General features: G+C 32.5%; 5 protein-coding genes across 7 annotated transcripts; 3 read left to right on the top strand and 2 right to left on the bottom strand.

The window, feature by feature from the left end:
- Window positions 1-639: 639 nt before the first annotated feature.
- LOC108905949 (glutamate--cysteine ligase regulatory subunit) lies at window positions 640-2,135 on the bottom strand. Its single transcript, XM_018709033.2, has 4 exons — window positions 1,764-2,135; window positions 1,491-1,698; window positions 1,117-1,437; window positions 640-1,057 (listed from the first exon to the last, which is right to left on the bottom strand). The coding sequence occupies exons 1-4, from the start codon at window positions 1,869-1,871 to the stop codon at window positions 918-920; spliced, it is 777 nt and encodes a 258-aa protein (XP_018564549.1). The 5' UTR covers window positions 1,872-2,135; the 3' UTR covers window positions 640-917.
- Window positions 2,136-4,587: 2,452 nt separating this feature from the next.
- On the bottom strand, window positions 4,588-10,180 carry LOC108905948 (actin-related protein 5). Of its 2 annotated transcripts, XM_018709032.2 has the most exons (7): window positions 10,010-10,180; window positions 9,618-9,953; window positions 9,010-9,438; window positions 8,528-8,904; window positions 7,691-7,877; window positions 7,052-7,633; window positions 4,588-4,618 (listed from the first exon to the last, which is right to left on the bottom strand). In XM_018709032.2, the coding sequence occupies exons 1-6, from the start codon at window positions 10,110-10,112 to the stop codon at window positions 7,080-7,082; spliced, it is 1,986 nt and encodes a 661-aa protein (XP_018564548.1). In that variant the 5' UTR covers window positions 10,113-10,180; the 3' UTR covers window positions 4,588-4,618; window positions 7,052-7,079. The 2 variants fall into 2 exon arrangements, with proteins under 2 accessions (XP_018564548.1, XP_018564547.1); XM_018709031.1 differs by lacking the exon at window positions 4,588-4,618 and having other exon boundaries at window positions 7,027-7,633.
- Window positions 10,181-10,647: 467 nt separating this feature from the next.
- Window positions 10,648-11,801, top strand: LOC108905950 (transmembrane protein 14 homolog). Its single transcript, XM_018709034.2, has 2 exons — window positions 10,648-10,807; window positions 10,957-11,801. Exons 1-2 carry the CDS (start codon window positions 10,732-10,734, stop codon window positions 11,208-11,210), a joined length of 330 nt encoding a protein of 109 aa, XP_018564550.1. The 5' UTR covers window positions 10,648-10,731; the 3' UTR covers window positions 11,211-11,801.
- A 672-nt stretch (window positions 11,802-12,473) lies between these two features.
- Window positions 12,474-16,244, top strand: LOC108905939 (homologous-pairing protein 2 homolog). 2 transcript variants are annotated; one of them, XM_018709014.2, is made up of 3 exons: window positions 12,474-12,602; window positions 15,385-15,564; window positions 15,765-16,244. In XM_018709014.2, the coding sequence occupies exons 2-3, from the start codon at window positions 15,394-15,396 to the stop codon at window positions 16,212-16,214; spliced, it is 621 nt and encodes a 206-aa protein (XP_018564530.1). In that variant the 5' UTR covers window positions 12,474-12,602; window positions 15,385-15,393; the 3' UTR covers window positions 16,215-16,244. The 2 variants fall into 2 exon arrangements, with proteins under 2 accessions (XP_018564530.1, XP_018564531.1); XM_018709015.2 differs by lacking the exon at window positions 12,474-12,602 and adding an exon at window positions 12,723-12,827.
- On the top strand, window positions 13,289-14,422 carry LOC108905940 (transmembrane protein 14C-like). Its single transcript, XM_018709017.1, has 2 exons — window positions 13,289-13,462; window positions 14,061-14,422. The coding sequence occupies exons 1-2, from the start codon at window positions 13,387-13,389 to the stop codon at window positions 14,312-14,314; spliced, it is 330 nt and encodes a 109-aa protein (XP_018564533.1). The 5' UTR covers window positions 13,289-13,386; the 3' UTR covers window positions 14,315-14,422.
- Window positions 16,245-17,557: the final 1,313 nt, after the last annotated feature.

The raw sequence follows: 17,557 nt of genomic DNA on the forward strand, positions 1-17,557 counted from the left end.
TTACAAAATATTAGTACGAAAGTATTTTAAAATACTTCTTTGGCAAAGTATTTTAAACATAAATTACAGAGTATTTAAAATTGTATTTTAAGTACCTAGGTTGAATATTAAATATATTGAAAATATTCATTAGTATTTAAAGTATTTTTGTTAAATATTAAATCTGAAACTCTAAAGCCATCTTAAAAAAATATATTGTATGTGCAAAGTAAGCCCGATTTCGAGATCATCAAAAATTAAAAAAAGAACTAGACATGAGTTTGGAAACAATCATTTTAATTTGGATTGCTGAGATACAGAATATTTAATTCACTCAATTTTTTATTAGTTTTAGAATAGCCCACTAATGATAAAAGAAATTAATTTTAAATTTTGATGATTTACCGGCTTGACTAGTGATGATAGTGACCTAAAAGGTAGTAGACAGAATAGCAATAACACAAGGCACATTACAGAATGTACCAGTTGTCAGTTGTAATAGGTAAAAATCATTTGTTTTTGGTAGGTATTTTGAGTATTTTAAATACTTCTGAGTAATTTAAATACTCAAGAGTATTTAATTACTCTTAGAATATTTTAAATACTTTTTCAATGTTGTGTTATAATCAGGTTACAATGCGTTAGTTAAAAGTCACGTTATAGAATTAAAATTTTTATTTAAACAAAATCACTGGACGTGCTTATACATAAAATTGTAAAAATATAAAACAGGTGTATAATTTTGGAATACTGATTGCTCGTAATAAATACAAAATAATAAATGCTTATAAGTACAAATAATAGGTGTTACTCACCTAATTCTCACCCTTTTTAAAGATTTATTAACATTTTAGAAGCTCAAATAACTACATTCATGCAAATTTCTATCCAACGCGACTAATATTTCTCTAAAAACGTATAAACACATACATTTCGTATTAATTCTTAACTAAATTCAACAGATAACCTTTTGTAATCAAAACTCCCCTGCATTTGACGTGTATTACAAATCTTAGAGCCCATTTCAACGTTAACGGCCTTCCAAAAATATCCTGAATGGAATCTTTTGGCAGGATATCTAACAAAAAAAATAACAGAAAATTACATCCTACCTACTTAAAATGCATCGTGACTTACCGTTATTATCACTGTGCGTTAGCAACTTCAAATCGTTTTCTTTACAAAACGCCTGTAGCGTCGGTGGTACGACACAACACGTTGCTAGATTTATTTGAATAATACTCGGTTTTACTGCAGCCCACTCGTATAGTGCCCGAAAGGTGTTTTCTTCCACATCCGCTATTCCCAATTGTTTAATTTTCTGGCTTTGTACAAAACCCTCCAATATTTTCCAGACATTTTGGATTTGATTCAAATCGTCTTTCTTATCTTCCGCTTGCTTCTGCGTGAAAGATATAATCACGTCGTCTACACTATTTACTTTTATCGTCAGGAAAGCTGAAAATAAAACTATCATTGACGAATCACATATAAATAAAGATAAAATGTACCTTTTTCAATTGCTTCTTGCACCAAGTTTTGATCGTCGTTGTTTACAAATATTTTCAAGCCAATTTTTAATTCTGAGAGCTCATGTTCGTTAACTTTCGATGTCAGATCGTCTGCATTTCTGTTAATTACAAGTAAATGGTCTGGTTGCGGATCCAAGGCACTACCGTTCTGAAAATCTTTTATTGTGATATTTATAGCTTCCACCAGCTGAAAAACAAAGAATTATAAACGCACATATTGATATACTTTTAATGTAAAGATGTAATAATTACCTCTTCAGTTGGATTAGGGTTTGGTTTCTTGGTGATATCGTTTATGGATAAAATGTTCCCAGTGTTTATAATTACATTTTCTATATCTTCCAAGTTATGGTTTGCCATGATGTAGGTATTTGTTTATTAAGAAATTATATATAATTTAAGAAATTGCAAATACCCGCATGAAATTCGAAATTCAATTGAGCAAAATTGCTCGTCATAACCTTAAATAAGCGGGGTTTGAAATGTCATGTCATTAAATACGTCACCAAATTATAAGTGATGATTAGATATATTTCGTAATGTTATGCAGAATTGATAAAGACGATAACCCAATTTTTATAAATTCTTGGGATTGTTAAAACCGCAAGACGCCGTTCCTTTATTGTGATATTGTGAATGTGAACTCGAACTGCGATGTGAAAAGTCGAAGAGTGTGAAGCACAAAACAAATAATACAGCGTGAAATGAAATTGTTGAAATGAATGGGACCAGCTGACCAGCTCACCTTAGAGCATATAATACATGGAGGAAGCACCGCATGTTAAAAAGTGTAGAAGCTGCAGAGTAAATGGGTGATAGTTTGGGTACTCGCTCTCTCTCTATTCGTTGAAGGCGTTGCTTTAGCCAATCACATGACCGTGCAAGAGAGAAAGATGACACCCACACTACATCTATCCTTCTCTCTGCTACTCTCTATCTTTCTCGTCTACGAAAACGTACTCTGCCATGCAGTAGTTTAAATCACAGGAGGTCTGTGGTTTTAATCAACAAGGCGTATTCAATTAAGTTATCTTTATCACTGACTAAGAAACAAGCAGATCAGACATTGATTTTTATTACGTCCGTATTCGAGGTACCTAAATAAAACCTTGGTCCAACGGAGTTGTTTTATATGCGTATAAATATATACAGTGTAGGAAAGTACCGATGGTCTATCAGAAGTTACGTGAGAGCGATAAAGTAAGCCATATAAATCCATGTGATAGATAAGGATGGCTATAATGAAAGCGTCTAATAGTCAACGCCCATTTCGCCCTTCCACAAATAAGAAGTGGATCTTATTTGTGGAAAGGCGAAACCGGCGGTGACTATGAGACGCCTTTATTATAGCCATCCTTCTCTATCGCATGGATTTCTATGGCTTACTTTATCGCTCTCACGTAACTTCAGATAGACCATCGGTGCTTTCCTACCCTGTATATTTAAAAATTAAGTCAATATTTCATAGTTTTTTATTATTATCAATGTTAAGTGAAGAAATATTAAATACATTTAGTTAAATAACCCCATCAGGATCTTCTTTTGTTCTTTTTAATCTTAAGGAATTTCTTTAAGTATCGGTTTGAGAGCTTTTGGGCTTTATTTGAAGATGTGGAATTCTCTTCCCCATTGTCGTAATCTTCGTATTCGGAATAATAATCAATGGGTCTCCAAACGCCAACGCTTTGTCTTTGGACCACAACACAGCTGCTTGGTCTAAGCAATTTTGAAACATTTTGACCTGCAGGAATATTTCTAAATAATCTCTTGTTGAAACATAACATTATTTATTTATGAGTATATTTGACAATATTCCACTTACAAATTCTTTTATAATTGATACTTTAACCAAAATAAAAAAAATCTCCTTAGGAAAATAAATGGAATTATGTTAGTTTGTATTTAATTATTAAAATTTGAATAAAAAACTAAATGCATAAAAATGCAAATATATTTTTGACAAAATTTCTAGCAGTATTTGAAACACCCTGTATAAAATTTTTATTTTTCGAAAAAATTAAATTTTTGTAACTTACCTGCAATGTTGCTTATCCAAAATAATCGAGCGAATAAAATAACTATTATCTTCACATTCATGTTAACGTTAACTGAAAATTGACACAATGGTTCACTTATATATGTACGTCGAAGATATTCGACCCACTTTCAAACCTGCATAAACTGAAAAAGAATCCGAAAAATGCGAACCTTGAAAGATATCGAAACCACACACACAAAGAATAATACTTTTTACTCATAGAATAATTTGTAAAAATTTAGTAAAAAATTGTAAAATAATTCCCAAGAAAGTATATACAGCATGTTGCATTATTCCATTATCAAAGTTTTATAGGTGATTCCTTGACCAAAAATCAGGAAAAAAGGTGTATGGACGCAGATCTACAGAACCTTTGTTTTTGTGATACAGGGTGAGTAGGTATTATTATAACCTTTTTAATTATTCTTTGTTTATTTTAAAAGATTTTTAATATAATCAATTCGATATTTTTTTTGGAACATATGAATTATCAATTTAAGTAATCCACAGGATGATATTTTTTTTGCAACCATAACCTTTCATTAATTTTAGATTTTTTTTGTTGCAACTTTTTCGTTTTATCCGTTTTTTTGACCTTGTGATGTTTTTTTTTTGTATTTAACTGTTGATATTCATTCATCAAAATTAGATAAAACAGTCGTTTTTTTTTCTTGTATAATCTGCTTGTTAGCTTTAAGTAAAGCTGTAATCATACTGACTGAAGTCTGGTAATCCAACTGTCTAACGAAATATAATAAAACTGTCACAGTAATATATTGGTTCATTTATGATATACTTTTTGTATTATCTTTGTTACGTAAAAGTCAATGAAATACTGTTTTAATAATTATTCATAACAGAATGTTGTAAATATGGGCAAGCTATGTTAAATTCTGCTTTAAATCGGCTTAGGCATAAGGGAGATGTTTGAAAAAATGTAGTCTCGTACAGGAAAATTCAAACATAAAGAAAATAAAAAATTAACTTTTAATTTACATAACAAACATGTCCAAAGTTATCATTATCATTTCATTCACACAAACTATCGTTCGGTGTATTCCTGTGCATGCTGTAAGAAGAGAGTATTATCATTGTATAAGTTTACTTATACAATGGTATTATTTAGCATTTTCTACACATTATTGTGTAAAAAAAAGAAATTCCCTGATATTCCCAGGTTTTCCAAGTAGATTTAAAAACTTTACCAGCTTGCGAAGATATTATTTTTCTATTTTTCAATAATTTCTCTTTTTTTTGCCGATATTTCTCACGGATATATTTAACAAAGCGTGATTATTTAAAAAATTATACAGTGGACGTCATAAAATCTGCACCAAATCCGAAAAATTTTAATTTATAACTTTAAGAAAAGCTTTTCTAATACTTTGTGCTTGTCTGAATACCAAATAAAGGCAATCTAAATACACGAGGAAATTTCTAGTTCAACAGAAAATTACTTCTATAAAATTTAAAAAAAATATATCTTTGTATCGGTGCCAAAAGTTGTATTTTATTTGAATATAAATAATTGTTAATGTACTATCAAACAAATTAAACGATATTTAAAAAAAGCTTCAAGAATTTTTTCAATTGGATCGCAAATAAACGAGACGTCTGATTTTTAAAAAATGGTCTTCAATTTTTTCCGAATAAAATTAAAATGAATTTCAATTGAATTGTTTTCTTAGTTATTGCCGATTATAAACAAATCAAAGGGCAGACGAATGAAATCACAAAGGAAAATGCTCAGAATACACTCGTGATGCTATGACAGCATTTTGACGACACTTCCCGTATACTAACATATCAATTAATCATTTTAACCACCGAAATAGTATAGTATACCATTTAAAACACAGATCACCACTACTTTTATGAGAAGTTGCGTTGAAATCACGATTACAATACTATGATAACTAAATCTTATATTTTTTATTGGATATCCAGTTATTAGTGCAAGAACCGAATTGAAGTTTTTTCACAGGGAAATATTCCAATTATTTCAGATGACTTTTCTATTATTTTTGAGACGTTACAGCAATGTTATAAACTTGTCGAGTTCTACATTGCCTTTAAGAAATACAAGTGAAAAAATATCCTATACAGGGTGTAATTTTGAGGGGGGGTCATATTTATACAAAGGCTTCCTTTGACCTTTACAAACAGGTACCAATAGTTTATTTTTTCAAATTCCGGCATAAAAATTTAATTTTTTTTTAAACCTTTTTTAGTAATTTTTCGTACCCCGCCGCTGGAGAACCTACTCTAACCTCAAATATCAAATAACGGCGCGTTTTAGTCGCAAAGCATGCACAATTTGATTTTATTACATAGTCTTTCTAAATATTTACTTCTTAAGACATAGGAAAAAGTTCGTCGCTAAAGAAAGAACAAAAAACATACATCTGATACGCTGCGACGAAACGGAATACTAAGTTCCTACTGCTGTCGTTAGAATGCCGATTATTGCCGATTCCGGTTTTATTTGTTATACCTAGCAGCGCGGCAGCATGGCGTTCCCTCACCCAACCTGCCGTGCGTTAGTGAAAACGAACTAAAAATGTCGTGCCTTAGTAATCAATAACGATAAATGAAAAACACAAAAATAGTCTGTTGATGGATTCTCGCGATGAAAAACATTCAAATTCACAGTTAGATGTAATCTCCAAATACGGAACAACTGAAACAACGCCTTCGTCACCGTTGACCCGCACTATCTCCCTTCACACGCACTGTAGGTTGCCTACAATTCATGTATTTTTGTAATACATGAAAATACATGAATATTACAGTGGCGGTGTACGCAAGTATTAAAGTGCATTTTAAAAAAATAATTATAACTCGATTATTTGATTAAAAACAAAAGAATTTCATTTTCGTATTCAGGGCAACACGTACTATTACCCCTAAAAAACTGACCTCCACTTAAAGTTGCACCCTGTATAGGTAAATTAATATGGCGTCAACTCGGGTTAAAAAATCAATATAGTATTTAATTTTAAGGAATATTGGTTTGGGAAATAACATAAAAGAAGGGAGGAATGCAATCACAAAGTTTAAACGCTCAGAATAGTCGCGATGCTAGGGCAGCATTTTGGCAACATTCCCCATATACTAACATATCAATTAATTCACCATTACTGTAAATATGCATCATTTTAACCATCAAAATTAAGTCGTATATCATTTAAAACTGAAATCGACAATACTTTTGAGATACTACGTCCAAAATTCAATTTCTATGATAACAACTACATCTTTTGGTGTACGTTCAATTTCGGCACAAGAACTGAATTGAAAATTTTCCAGAACGAAGCATCTGAATTATTTCAATGTTTTTTCCATTATTTTCAAGATTTTGGAAAAATTTTACTTGTACAATTCGCTAACTTCGCTGAGTTAAAGAAATATCGCAATTTAACATAAAAATAAACAACGCAACATAAAAAAGTGTAGGAATGTAAAAAAAAACTGATATTCTGTTATTAACTTATTATCTTACCATATTTACAAAAACTCGCACACGAAAATTACACGTCAACGTCTATAGCACTCTCCTTAGGCGTCGGGTAATACGGGTTAGAAGCGACGTGCACCTTGAAATACTCGGGCCCGTACTCGTCGTAACTTTTCTTCGTCAGCAGATAATTCCGCAATTCCCCCGACTGGGCAAACTTTTTCGCTCCTAGCCACGTTGACGAGCTACAGTTGTCCATAACCGTCACGTTGACCTCAGACCTAAAAGGTCTTATCGATATCAAATCGACTAATATCCGTTCACGCAACCCTCTCAAATTCGCCAGACCGCCAACGACGACGACGTTCGCTGCTAGCTTTAACTGGTCTTCGGGTTTGAACAGAGACAACACGTAACCGATTACTTCAGAGAGGCCCGCCTCGGAGGAGCCCGCCATGTACGGTTTAAATATTAGTTCCGGTGCCCTGTAACGTTCGATACCAACGTGAAGTTGGTGGGTCTCGCCGGGGTTTATGTTTTCGTCTATTTCGGACGGTTCGTGGGTGCGGATTATTTCTTCGAATTCTAGGAGTTTCTCGTTTTCCGCCTCGCTGTCGGAATCTCCCCCTTTAAAAAAAGTTTATTTTTTATATTTGACAATTAACTAAAAAAAAAGTAATTTACCATCTTTACTAATAGTTTTGTAAATGTCCCAATCTTCGTCCCGAAGTCCGAAATCGTCATTTCCTTTTTCCTTTCTTGCCAATTGCGATATGATTCTCATTCTTTCTTGCCCTGCCGCAGTTCTTCTTTTAAATATATCCTGTTTTCGCTGCTTCCGGACCAATTTTTTATTGAGGATGTCTTGTCTCTACAGATTTGTAAAACACTTCATTATTTTCATATAGGAAATGGAAATTATAAAATAAAAATAAATTTAATAGTCATAATCTTAAATATTTGTGAAAATAATGAACCCTAACCTAATCTAACCTTTAAAGTTGTATTAAAAAGAAGGTTAACCTAACACGGCTTCTAAGTTTTGTTGAAAAGAACGAATAACTAACCTAATTTTAAAATGTTATTAAACAGAATAGACGGTAATTATTTACTATAGAGTAACCATCCCAAATCATCACAAAAACTTTCTAATTCCCCTATTTTTGATGAAGCTGAACACGAATATGGAGTTATTTTTGTGTGGTCGAACTTAGTTTTCAAGAAAACATTTTTTCCAATTTCTAACCTGGACATTTCACACAACACTACACACAACTTTGTATACTGTTCAGAACATCTTCAATGAACAATTAACAATGTTTAAAAAACACATTTTAAAATGTCAAACATGAATTAAAATTAAAACATTGATTCTAACCTTAAAATTTTGTTTAAACAAATGAACAACTAACTTAACCTTAAAATATTGTTAAAAAAATGAACACCTAACCTAACCTTAAAATTTTCTTAAACGATCACACACAAAATTTTGTTAAAACCAACGAATATTTAAAAACTTACGAGCCTCTTCACGTTTTCCAAAAATGACTGCAGAGCATTTTCACTCTCAAACACCATTTTCGAATATTTCGACTGCTTCAAAGGAGGTTCCTCTACTTCCTCGACACTATTCGCAGCAATGATCTTCAGCTTTGTTTTCTCAATCTTCATATTCAAGTTGAGAATATTCTTTTGCAATTCTTGGACATTTTTTAACTGATACTCGGCCAACGCTCGATCTATTTCTTCTTGGTCTGCACCGAATTCTATTATCTCTTGCACCTCCAGTAATTGTCGCAATTTTTCCTGGTCTTCTGCCAGTCTCTCCTCTCGTTTTCTCGCATTTATTTCCGTAAGGCGTCGAGCTAGCTCCCGTTTTCTTTCCTTTTGTTGCTCTACTAAAAAATCTGAATTACACCGGCTGAAAACCATTTTTACTAATTTGCTAGAATTTCTTCAATATACTTTCATTTCTAACCCACAAGATCAATAAATTTACTTACAAGTTAAGGTTGAACTGTTCCCAACTGACGTGTATGGTAACTGTATCTTTTTGATATTCTCCTCATAATAAGCGGAATCGTTCCATTTGCTCAACTCCTCTTTATAGTCAACTGCAATCGCACATATCGAATGCAGTAGCTCTTCCGCTCGACTCAGTGTGATTGCTGCAGCATGTGCGGGGTACTTTAGTTGTAATATGCGATGCAGGAACGTTATTATGTTCCAACCGCCAGTGTTAAGCCGTCTCGTGTTCTCAAAAATCGTTTTAGTTTCAAGTACGGGAATAACATGGCATGTTTGGTAGCCCAAGTTCACTATCAATGCGTTTGGTTCGGGATTAGACTGTGAGAAATGATAAGAAAATAGAGAATCTACACCATAAGATATTCCTGGCACAGCGTAGCATTCAAACAACAATTCAGACATTACTAAAATAAAAAACGCTATATATATTATGTGTGTGTGAGATATAACCTATAAAATACATGTCATATCTTAAATGCCATTGTTACTCAACGCCTACTAACAGAAAGCTTAATACTTTGTATCTATTGGCAAAGAGAAACGATTTTATAAATTTTAACACAAAATAAAAGAAAAAACTTACACTGCCTTGAAGAATTTGGATTTAAGAAAGCTTCAGTCAAAACTACCGGGTGATGAACTGAATCGTCCGTGTCTATTCCCAAATGGAGAAATGCATAATCAAAGAGATGTTCTTGAGCCTCAAAGTGCGTAACAACGTTGCGGTCAAATTGAGTTTTCAGTTGGAACCTCACGGCTTCTATATTGACGATATCGTTCCCCACCTGCAATTGGGGAGTTTGAGGTGTTTCGATTGTATCCTTTTTGGATCGTTCTTTGCGAGGTTTTGCAATTAAGTTTTTGTACAGTAGTAATGGTTCGTTACTGGTTGCCCAACCGACTCTAGCCATGTAAGAGCCTGAAAAGTATTGGTTTTATACGATATATTTCCATAAAAATCGGATTTTATATTACCATTATCTATCACAATGGGAACAGCGTTGTTTTTTAAAGATGAAGAATATGGGTGAATTATATCGGGTATACATTTTGTATCTTTAAATTCCAGTAATTCCATTTAAAATGTTAATAAATAATTTATCACAGTGATCACAATTCACAATATTTTTCAATTGTTTTAAACATAACAACATAACCCCCATAAACATATCCGTCTAGCTATTTTTCGCTAACATATTCAACCAGCTTCAACCAGAAGCTAACCGTTCTATTACCAGAACTGGTAATATCTGATTTTAACCATAGATCATAGATACCTATAATTCATATTTATACATTTTTAATTTATTTGATATAGCTTTATAACTATATTTGAAAATTATTATATATAGAAGTGATTTTTTATAATATTTTATTGTCATCAAATCTAATAGGTTGCTAAATTATAATTTAAATGAATTGAATTTTTTATACAATTAAATTAGTGACTTTGAAATTTCATTGAATTTATTTTAAAATTTGTTGAACTTAAATTTATTATCAAGAGTTGCATAATTCAAACTTTGCCGTTTTGTTAATTTTTGATGACGTCTAGTATATATCTGACCATAAATTCTAATATTATGTTGTCGAAAAATTGCTTTCTATTTCAGAAGTTTTTTATCCATCAAGTTGGCGTGCTCATTTTTTGTTTAAAAAAGACATTACAGAAAAAACAAAATACACATTATATTAAAATGCCTGCCGATTTTCCTGGATTTATATATGCAGGAGCTGTAGCTGCTGGTGGCATTTTTGGATATTATAGAGCAGGTAATAAAATTATTACATTTTACTTTTCATACAGGTGACTTGCACAAACTTGAGGCATTAGAAACTAGAATGCTTTTACTGCATAATTATGTGAATTAATCCAGTATCAAAAACATTTGAACACAAGCTGTATATTTGGTTAATTTCAGGCTCTATACCTTCTTTGGCAGCAGGTTTGTTGTTTGGAAGTGCCCTTGCTTACGGAGCGTACGAAGTAAGTAAAGATTCATCGAATTATTCTGTGCAACTGGCTACAAGTTCGATTCTGGCTGGAATTATGGGTTATCGTTTCTATAACACCGGAAAAATAATGCCTGCCGGGGTTGTGTGTCTGTTATCTGTAGCTATGATCGTAAGAATTGCAGGTAAAGCTACGGGTTTAACAGGCCCTAGGCAGGCATAATTGCATAATTTTGTTGACTTGTTTATGTGCACTCTTGTAGTTTATTTATCCAAGAAAAATAAGTAGGTGGATGTTATTTTGGGTAGAGGTAAAAAGATCGTTTGCTTTAACGATTTCACTCGTTTTTAGTTTCATTTTATCAGTTCCGAAGTCGAAAATTATATTTTTAAACTTTTATTTGGCTTACTTGAATGTGACGGGGCCATTTATTAATATTTTTGTGAAATAGTTTAGGTTTTCATAAATTTTTAATTGCACTGTTTCAGTTCGGTTTATTTATGTGTTAAGTGCCAAAATATAAATGTATCTACCTTTAAATATATTACTTTTTTTTGATAGCTGGTAGTAAATATCATTGATTAATATGGTACATTTTTATTATATTTAATTTGAAGTTGCATCTATCTGTTCAGAAATATGTAAAAACTAGAGGTTAAACATTTCCTTTCAAACAAGTCGTACAATTATAGCCTTCCTTCACGATTCCATCTCTTAATAAGCTTTTCAGGATTTAATGTAGGTATTTTTATAATTTATTTTATATTGTTAAGCTGTAAAATATTTTAATAAACTTGTTGCATAAACAGAGAATTTTTTCTTTACATATTTGAAGTATTTATTCATCCTATTCATAGACAAATAGTTTTTTTTATAATTTTCTATACTAAAGAAATAAATCTGCGCCGTAGAGATCAATAAAGGTATGGTATGTTTTTTTAACAAACTCATTTTTGCCTGTAATTTTAAAAACAATATTTTTTTTTGTAAAGATAAAATAATTGGCCTCAGTTGGGAGAAACTACTGAATATCTATAATAAAATAAGGTGCGTTTCGTAATTAGTTTCAGCAGAATTTCAATAAAGCGCACTACATATTTTTAGAAGTTGGCAACCTGCTAGGGAAATCAGTGAAAAAAACTAGTGAACAGGGAGACTAGGTAAGTGAAGAATGAATCACCGTATTTTGCATCATCTGTTGATGCGTCCGGTCTATCAGTAAGGTTAGTTAACATATTTTGAACTTTCGGAGCAATCTTTTATAAAAAAAATGTTTTCTTATAGCAGTCAGTAAGTCCCGCCTAACAAAAATTTTAGTGCTTTTTACTGAATTACGGTACACACTCATACTCATAGTATGGTAACGCGTCAAAAGAGGTGCTGATGTAACTCGAGTTGTCGGGAAGTAGAAGTTATCCATCTATAAAACCTTGATAATCTGTGATCATTGTCCATCTTTTTTCTAATCTGTGATCCATGGTCCATCTATCTATAAACTCTATGTGCTGTGGTTTGCGTTTAAAACGGTTTAACTGCATTTAATTTAAGTAGTTTCAATTCAATATTTGTTTATAATATAACAAAAAGAAGAATATAAGTGCCGTTTTCATCTGTGTAAGTATTTCATATGATAATTTATTTTATAGGTTAAACACATAAAAACATTGTTATAAACCTATAGCACAGCAAATTATGCTGTGCCTCTAGCGGTAGCGTGTGTTATTGTCACTAATCTAAGCACCCACACCCACAGGCTATGTAAGCACCTTTTTGAATAAATTCTACCTGGTATTAACCATTAACCGGATTGTGTTCCTGTTTTTTTTATTTACGTTTACGGTAAGTAGTTACCTAACTCAACTAAATATATGTTATTCGTATTTCTAAAGGAATTTAATAGAATTTAATTGTGAATTAGTGACGGCAAACTGGATTTATAAAAGTGTAAATTCAAATTTTGGTGGCTAATCTATTGTTTTTAAAGTTTACTGCCACAGTTCAAGGCCGAATCAGTGACTGGATCTTTGTAATTCTTACTTTATATTTAAAAGTCTACACCTCTAACTTTTAGACATTAAAATAAAGTTACTTTTCTCCCGAAACTTATTTATTTATTCTCAGTCAACGCTGTTATGAAGTTCGGTTTTCTAAACCCAAAAAAAACAGGTACATTATTAATTTTTTGTTAGCAAGATAAAAATATATTGTCCCAGTCTCTGTGGATCGCCCTGTGTTTATTATCGCGTGATTTTAATTGCGGCAATTGTGTATTGCGCAACGTGAAGTGAACGATGTTATCGTTTATCTTAAACCAGTGTTATATAGTAGACTATAGTATAGTGAGGTTACAACACCCTGTTGTATTTTTCGGTGCTACTGCTACGGAATAGACATTAAAATGTCTGCAGATATTCCTGGTTACATATTTGCAGGTGCAGTTGCAGCTGGAGGAATATTAGGATACTATAAAGCTCGTATGTATATATATTTGTGTAAATAAAATAATAAAATTACGTCTATGTTATCATTTTAGTTTATAGATCGAGTTTTATCATCGTGACTTGCCAAAATTACTGTTCTGATAATTGATTAATTAGTTCTTTTTAGTGTAGCAAGTTAATGTATTTTTATTTGTAAAGTTTAATGGAATATTACAATGTTTATATCTACTCTTATTATATTAGCCATTTGAACTAATGTTTTTTTTTAATTTTTAAAATAATAGCTAACTAGACAAATAAGTGTAATTATCACTCGTTCCTTATCTCTGATGGATAATAACTTGTCTTGGAAATTGTTGTTTTTAATAAAGCGAGCGTATTAAATTTTATAATTAAAAATATCTCCTATTAACATCAAATATTAAAGTACTTTATTCTAATGTATATATATTTAGGGTGTTTAGTGTATATTATCTTTGACATATTTCATGCCAGTGCCGTACTTAACGGGAGTACAGAAAGCAACGTATTTTGGAAGTAATAATTTTAAGACAATTTATTGTTCCTGTTCAATGTTTTACATGTGCATTGTGCAATGATTATTAGAAAAAATGTATTTTTATAAATTTAGGTTCTGTACCATCCCTAGCAGCTGGTTTAGTGTTCGGAGGAATTCTGTTTTATGGAGCTCACGAGGTCAGCAAGAACCCAGAAAACTATTGTGTCCAGTTGGCCGCAAGTTCAATTCTAGGCGGTGTAATGGGATACCGGTATTACAACAAAAAGAAGTTTATGCCTGCTGGGGCCGTATTTTTAGCGTCCGTCGCTATGATTTTCAGAATTCTCGCCAAAGCCAACACTTTGCCAAGTCCATCAGTGACGTAAAATTGGTTATTGTTAAGCCATTCTTGCCGCATTTATGTTTGTTTTTAATTATTTTTTTTTTAAGTCAGAACGCAGAACTGAGTAGTTTAATAAAATTATTCCATAGAATTATGTTGTTTTGTTTAAATATACCCACTCTTTTAAATTTTCCAGGTGTGAAAATAGAAAGATGGTCAACAAAATCCCAGAAAAGTGTAAGTGACTGTTGGTAGAGAAAATAATCAATAGATGTCGCCCCTAGATGGCCACAATAAGAATCGCTCAATTCAGTGACTAGCCATAATAAAGAATACGATTTTTCCAAAAATGTGTTTGGTTTTACAGTAAATCAAAAACACTTCTATTTTAATTTCGAATAGATTTTGGGATAATACAGAATTTCAACTAGGTATGGCAGACAAGGGATATCTCTTGAAAAATTGTATAACTTTAACTTACTTAGAATTTATACAGCTACTAACAACTAAGAATTAGCAATTAGCAAATAACACTTAACAGAAAACTGCCGTTTATTCAGAAACTAACTAAGAGAGAGCCAATTACATTTCAGAATGAGGTTAGAACTGTTTTAACACGCTATTTATGGTTGCGTAGTACTGATTTCAGTTAAGAACTGGATCAAACGCTGTTTCGTTTTCAGTTGAGACAAAAGTTAGTCGTCTATTAGCTGTTAGTTAATGGTTATTTTATCTATAAACGCCATAATGTAAATAAATGTATTTGCCTAATTCTTAGTTGCTAAATATTCTTAATTATTTACAAATAGACGATATGCTCTACAAAAATTGCTCAAAGTTGTTTCCATGTGCTAATAAGCATGTTACCAAACGACGGTCAAAATTCTGTCACCAAACACACCACACATTCACTGAAAACCGTTGCTGGAACCGAGATATCTGTACTACGTGGGAATTTGCATCACACCAATAAACATTGCATGCGCCTGCTAAGTAATACTGCAACACACAACGCACGTGCACAAGATGCACAGGGTCGGTTTGCACACACTAAGTTATAGTTATTCTATATTTAAGAACGTCTTTTGTTACATTTTAAAATATCTGTTTCAGATTTAAAATATGGCAAAGCAGGCTGTGTTAAATTTCTTGGAAAATCACATTCGTCCCTTTTCGGTGAACGAAATTCAACAGGGGGTGAAGGGTGATTTTGGGAAATCGGCCATTCAGAAGGCACTGGATTCACTAGTCGAGCAGCAGAAGGTCAAGGAAAAAATATACGGCAAGCAGAAGGTGAGTGATCTCTTTATATTTTTGCAATATTTTTTCTACGGTTTTTGGGTTTTTGTTTAGGTATACTTAATTCTTTTAGTTTTCGAATGCATACCAATTAACGAAATTTCATTTAAAGAAATCTATTCTCATACTCATAGTATGAAGTAAAATTTTTTTTTTCTGTTGAAATCAAATCTTAAATATCGTTACTGTTAAAGGTGTATTGTCTGATACAACAAAACGACGCAACTGAGGCTGAACTGAGGGAGAAATTGTTAGAAATGGATCGTGATATTAAAGAAAAAGAGCTGCAGCTAAAAGAAATTTCGGATGAGCTTAAGAAAACCGTAGCCCAGATAACGGAAGTAGAAGGGAAGATATCTTTGGGGGAAGCTTTGAATAAAAAGTTCCTGCTGGAAAAAGAGTTGGAGGAAATAAAAAATGAGCTTGAAAAATACTCAGCTACAGAAACAGTTTGTCCTAACGTGAAAAAAGCTGCTGATCAGAATTACGAAAAGATGCTGAACCAGTATAAGAAGCGTAAACGCATTTGTTTGGATGTGCTGAATTCGATTTTGGAAAATTATCTCAAAAGTAAGAAAATTTTGTTTGAAGACATTGGTATAGAAACCGATGAAGATGCTGACTTTCATGTTGATAAACTTTGAGGTACGGCTGCTGTAGAGATCTAAGAATGTTTTGTTAAATTAATAAAAATTATATTTAAGTAAAATATCAGTCAGTTTATTAAAGGATCACGCGTGCGTTATCGTTCGGCTTATTAGCTAAACGGTAGGCAAGACGGTGCGGGAGGAGGGTCGGCGATCGCATCAAGCGAAGCGAGGCGCTTGAATTTTATCCTCGCGTCCGTAATTTTTTTGCGATTACTCCTAAGATATTCATTTAAATTATATGGCGTAAAAGAGTAAAATAATGTGCATGAAAAGCTTAAAGCCTCTAAGTTATTTAAAATGATAAGGATTAGTACCGTATTTGTGTAAATAGCTTTTACATTACCGCTTTATAATTACCAATTTTTTAAAGTATTAAAATGGATATAGGTAGTATTTTATCTTTAACATATAGACATATGCCATCGCGGACTTTTCTGTAGCCATATATAAGATACACAATTCCACCATACATTGATACACTACATAAACTTTCGGACCCCCCCGACTCGCACGCGAGGCGCGGGGTCACGGGGCGCCAGCGCGGTCCGGTCGAATCGCGGCGACAAGAAATTAATATCGTTGCGCATTATTTTGATTTTGCTATATCTCCTAAGCTATTCGTTTAATTTGCATGGTGTAAAGGGAAAAAATAATCTTCATGAAATGCTTAAGCCAACTAACGTATTTAAAATGTAATCATTATTGATTAATACCGTATTTGTGTAAATAGCTTTCCAATTTCCGTTTCATAATTACCCATTTTTTTAAGTATTAAAATGGATATGGTATGTTATCCTTAAGAGATAGACGTATGCCATCGCGGATTTTTCTGTAGACCCATATAAGATACACAATTCCACCATACATTATTTTGTTATATCTCAAAGGGTTTAGGCAGCGTTTTCGTTGAAAGCTCCCAGACGGCTTATTTTTTTCCGACACTTCCAACAAATATCGTTAATGTATACAAAAACTTAACAAATTATATACTAAAACCTTCCTCGAGAACCACTCTATCCATTGGTGAAAACGGCATGAAAATCGGTGCAGTAGTTTTTGAGTTTATCGCGAACAGACAGACAGACAGACGCGGCGGAGAACTGTTTTATAATATGTAGTGATTTTCGCGAATATATACGTACAGGTCAACAGGAATAAGTTTGCGGGTGAGTTAGAGTCATGGAGTTTATATTTAAAGAAATTCATACGTTTGATTCACTTTACCGATACAGACCTGTATACAGTCTACGAGAGCAAGAAAGACATGGTTGCGCGGTGCAAATAACCACACTGAACTTGGCCTGGTTAATGCATTGTAAACAGTTAATCAGTCGATT

This window comes from Anoplophora glabripennis, unplaced genomic scaffold (assembly GCF_000390285.2).
Source record: "Anoplophora glabripennis isolate ALB-LARVAE unplaced genomic scaffold, Agla_2.0 scaffold265, whole genome shotgun sequence".
Classification (NCBI taxonomy): Eukaryota; Metazoa; Arthropoda; class Insecta; order Coleoptera; family Cerambycidae; genus Anoplophora; species Anoplophora glabripennis.

Bases quoted from the DNA above. Each gene is read 5' to 3' on its own strand.
- LOC108905949 (XM_018709033.2), bottom strand. From the start codon at position 1,871: ATGGCAAACCATAACTTGGAAGATATAGAAAATGTAATTATAAACACT. The intron at 1,699-1,763 runs GTAATTATTACA...TTTGTTTTTCAG, and splicing joins ACCCTAATCCAACTGAAGAG to CTGGTGGAAGCTATAAATAT. The intron at 1,058-1,116 runs GTAAGTCACGAT...TTTTTTTGTTAG, and splicing joins AACGCACAGTGATAATAACG to ATATCCTGCCAAAAGATTCC.
- LOC108905948 (XM_018709032.2), bottom strand. From the start codon at position 10,112: ATGGAATTACTGGAATTTAAAGATACAAAATGTATACCCGATATAATT. The intron at 9,954-10,009 runs GTAATATAAAAT...AATACTTTTCAG, and splicing joins TCCCATTGTGATAGATAATG to GCTCTTACATGGCTAGAGTC. The intron at 8,905-9,009 runs GTAAGTAAATTT...CAGATTTTTTAG, and splicing joins GAACAGTTCAACCTTAACTT to TAGAGCAACAAAAGGAAAGA.
- LOC108905950 (XM_018709034.2), top strand. From the start codon at position 10,732: ATGCCTGCCGATTTTCCTGGATTTATATATGCAGGAGCTGTAGCTGCT. The intron at 10,808-10,956 runs GTAATAAAATTA...GGTTAATTTCAG, and splicing joins TTTTGGATATTATAGAGCAG to GCTCTATACCTTCTTTGGCA.
- LOC108905940 (XM_018709017.1), top strand. From the start codon at position 13,387: ATGTCTGCAGATATTCCTGGTTACATATTTGCAGGTGCAGTTGCAGCT. The intron at 13,463-14,060 runs GTATGTATATAT...TTATAAATTTAG, and splicing joins ATTAGGATACTATAAAGCTC to GTTCTGTACCATCCCTAGCA.
- LOC108905939 (XM_018709014.2), top strand. From the start codon at position 15,394: ATGGCAAAGCAGGCTGTGTTAAATTTCTTGGAAAATCACATTCGTCCC. The intron at 15,565-15,764 runs GTGAGTGATCTC...TTACTGTTAAAG, and splicing joins AAATATACGGCAAGCAGAAG to GTGTATTGTCTGATACAACA.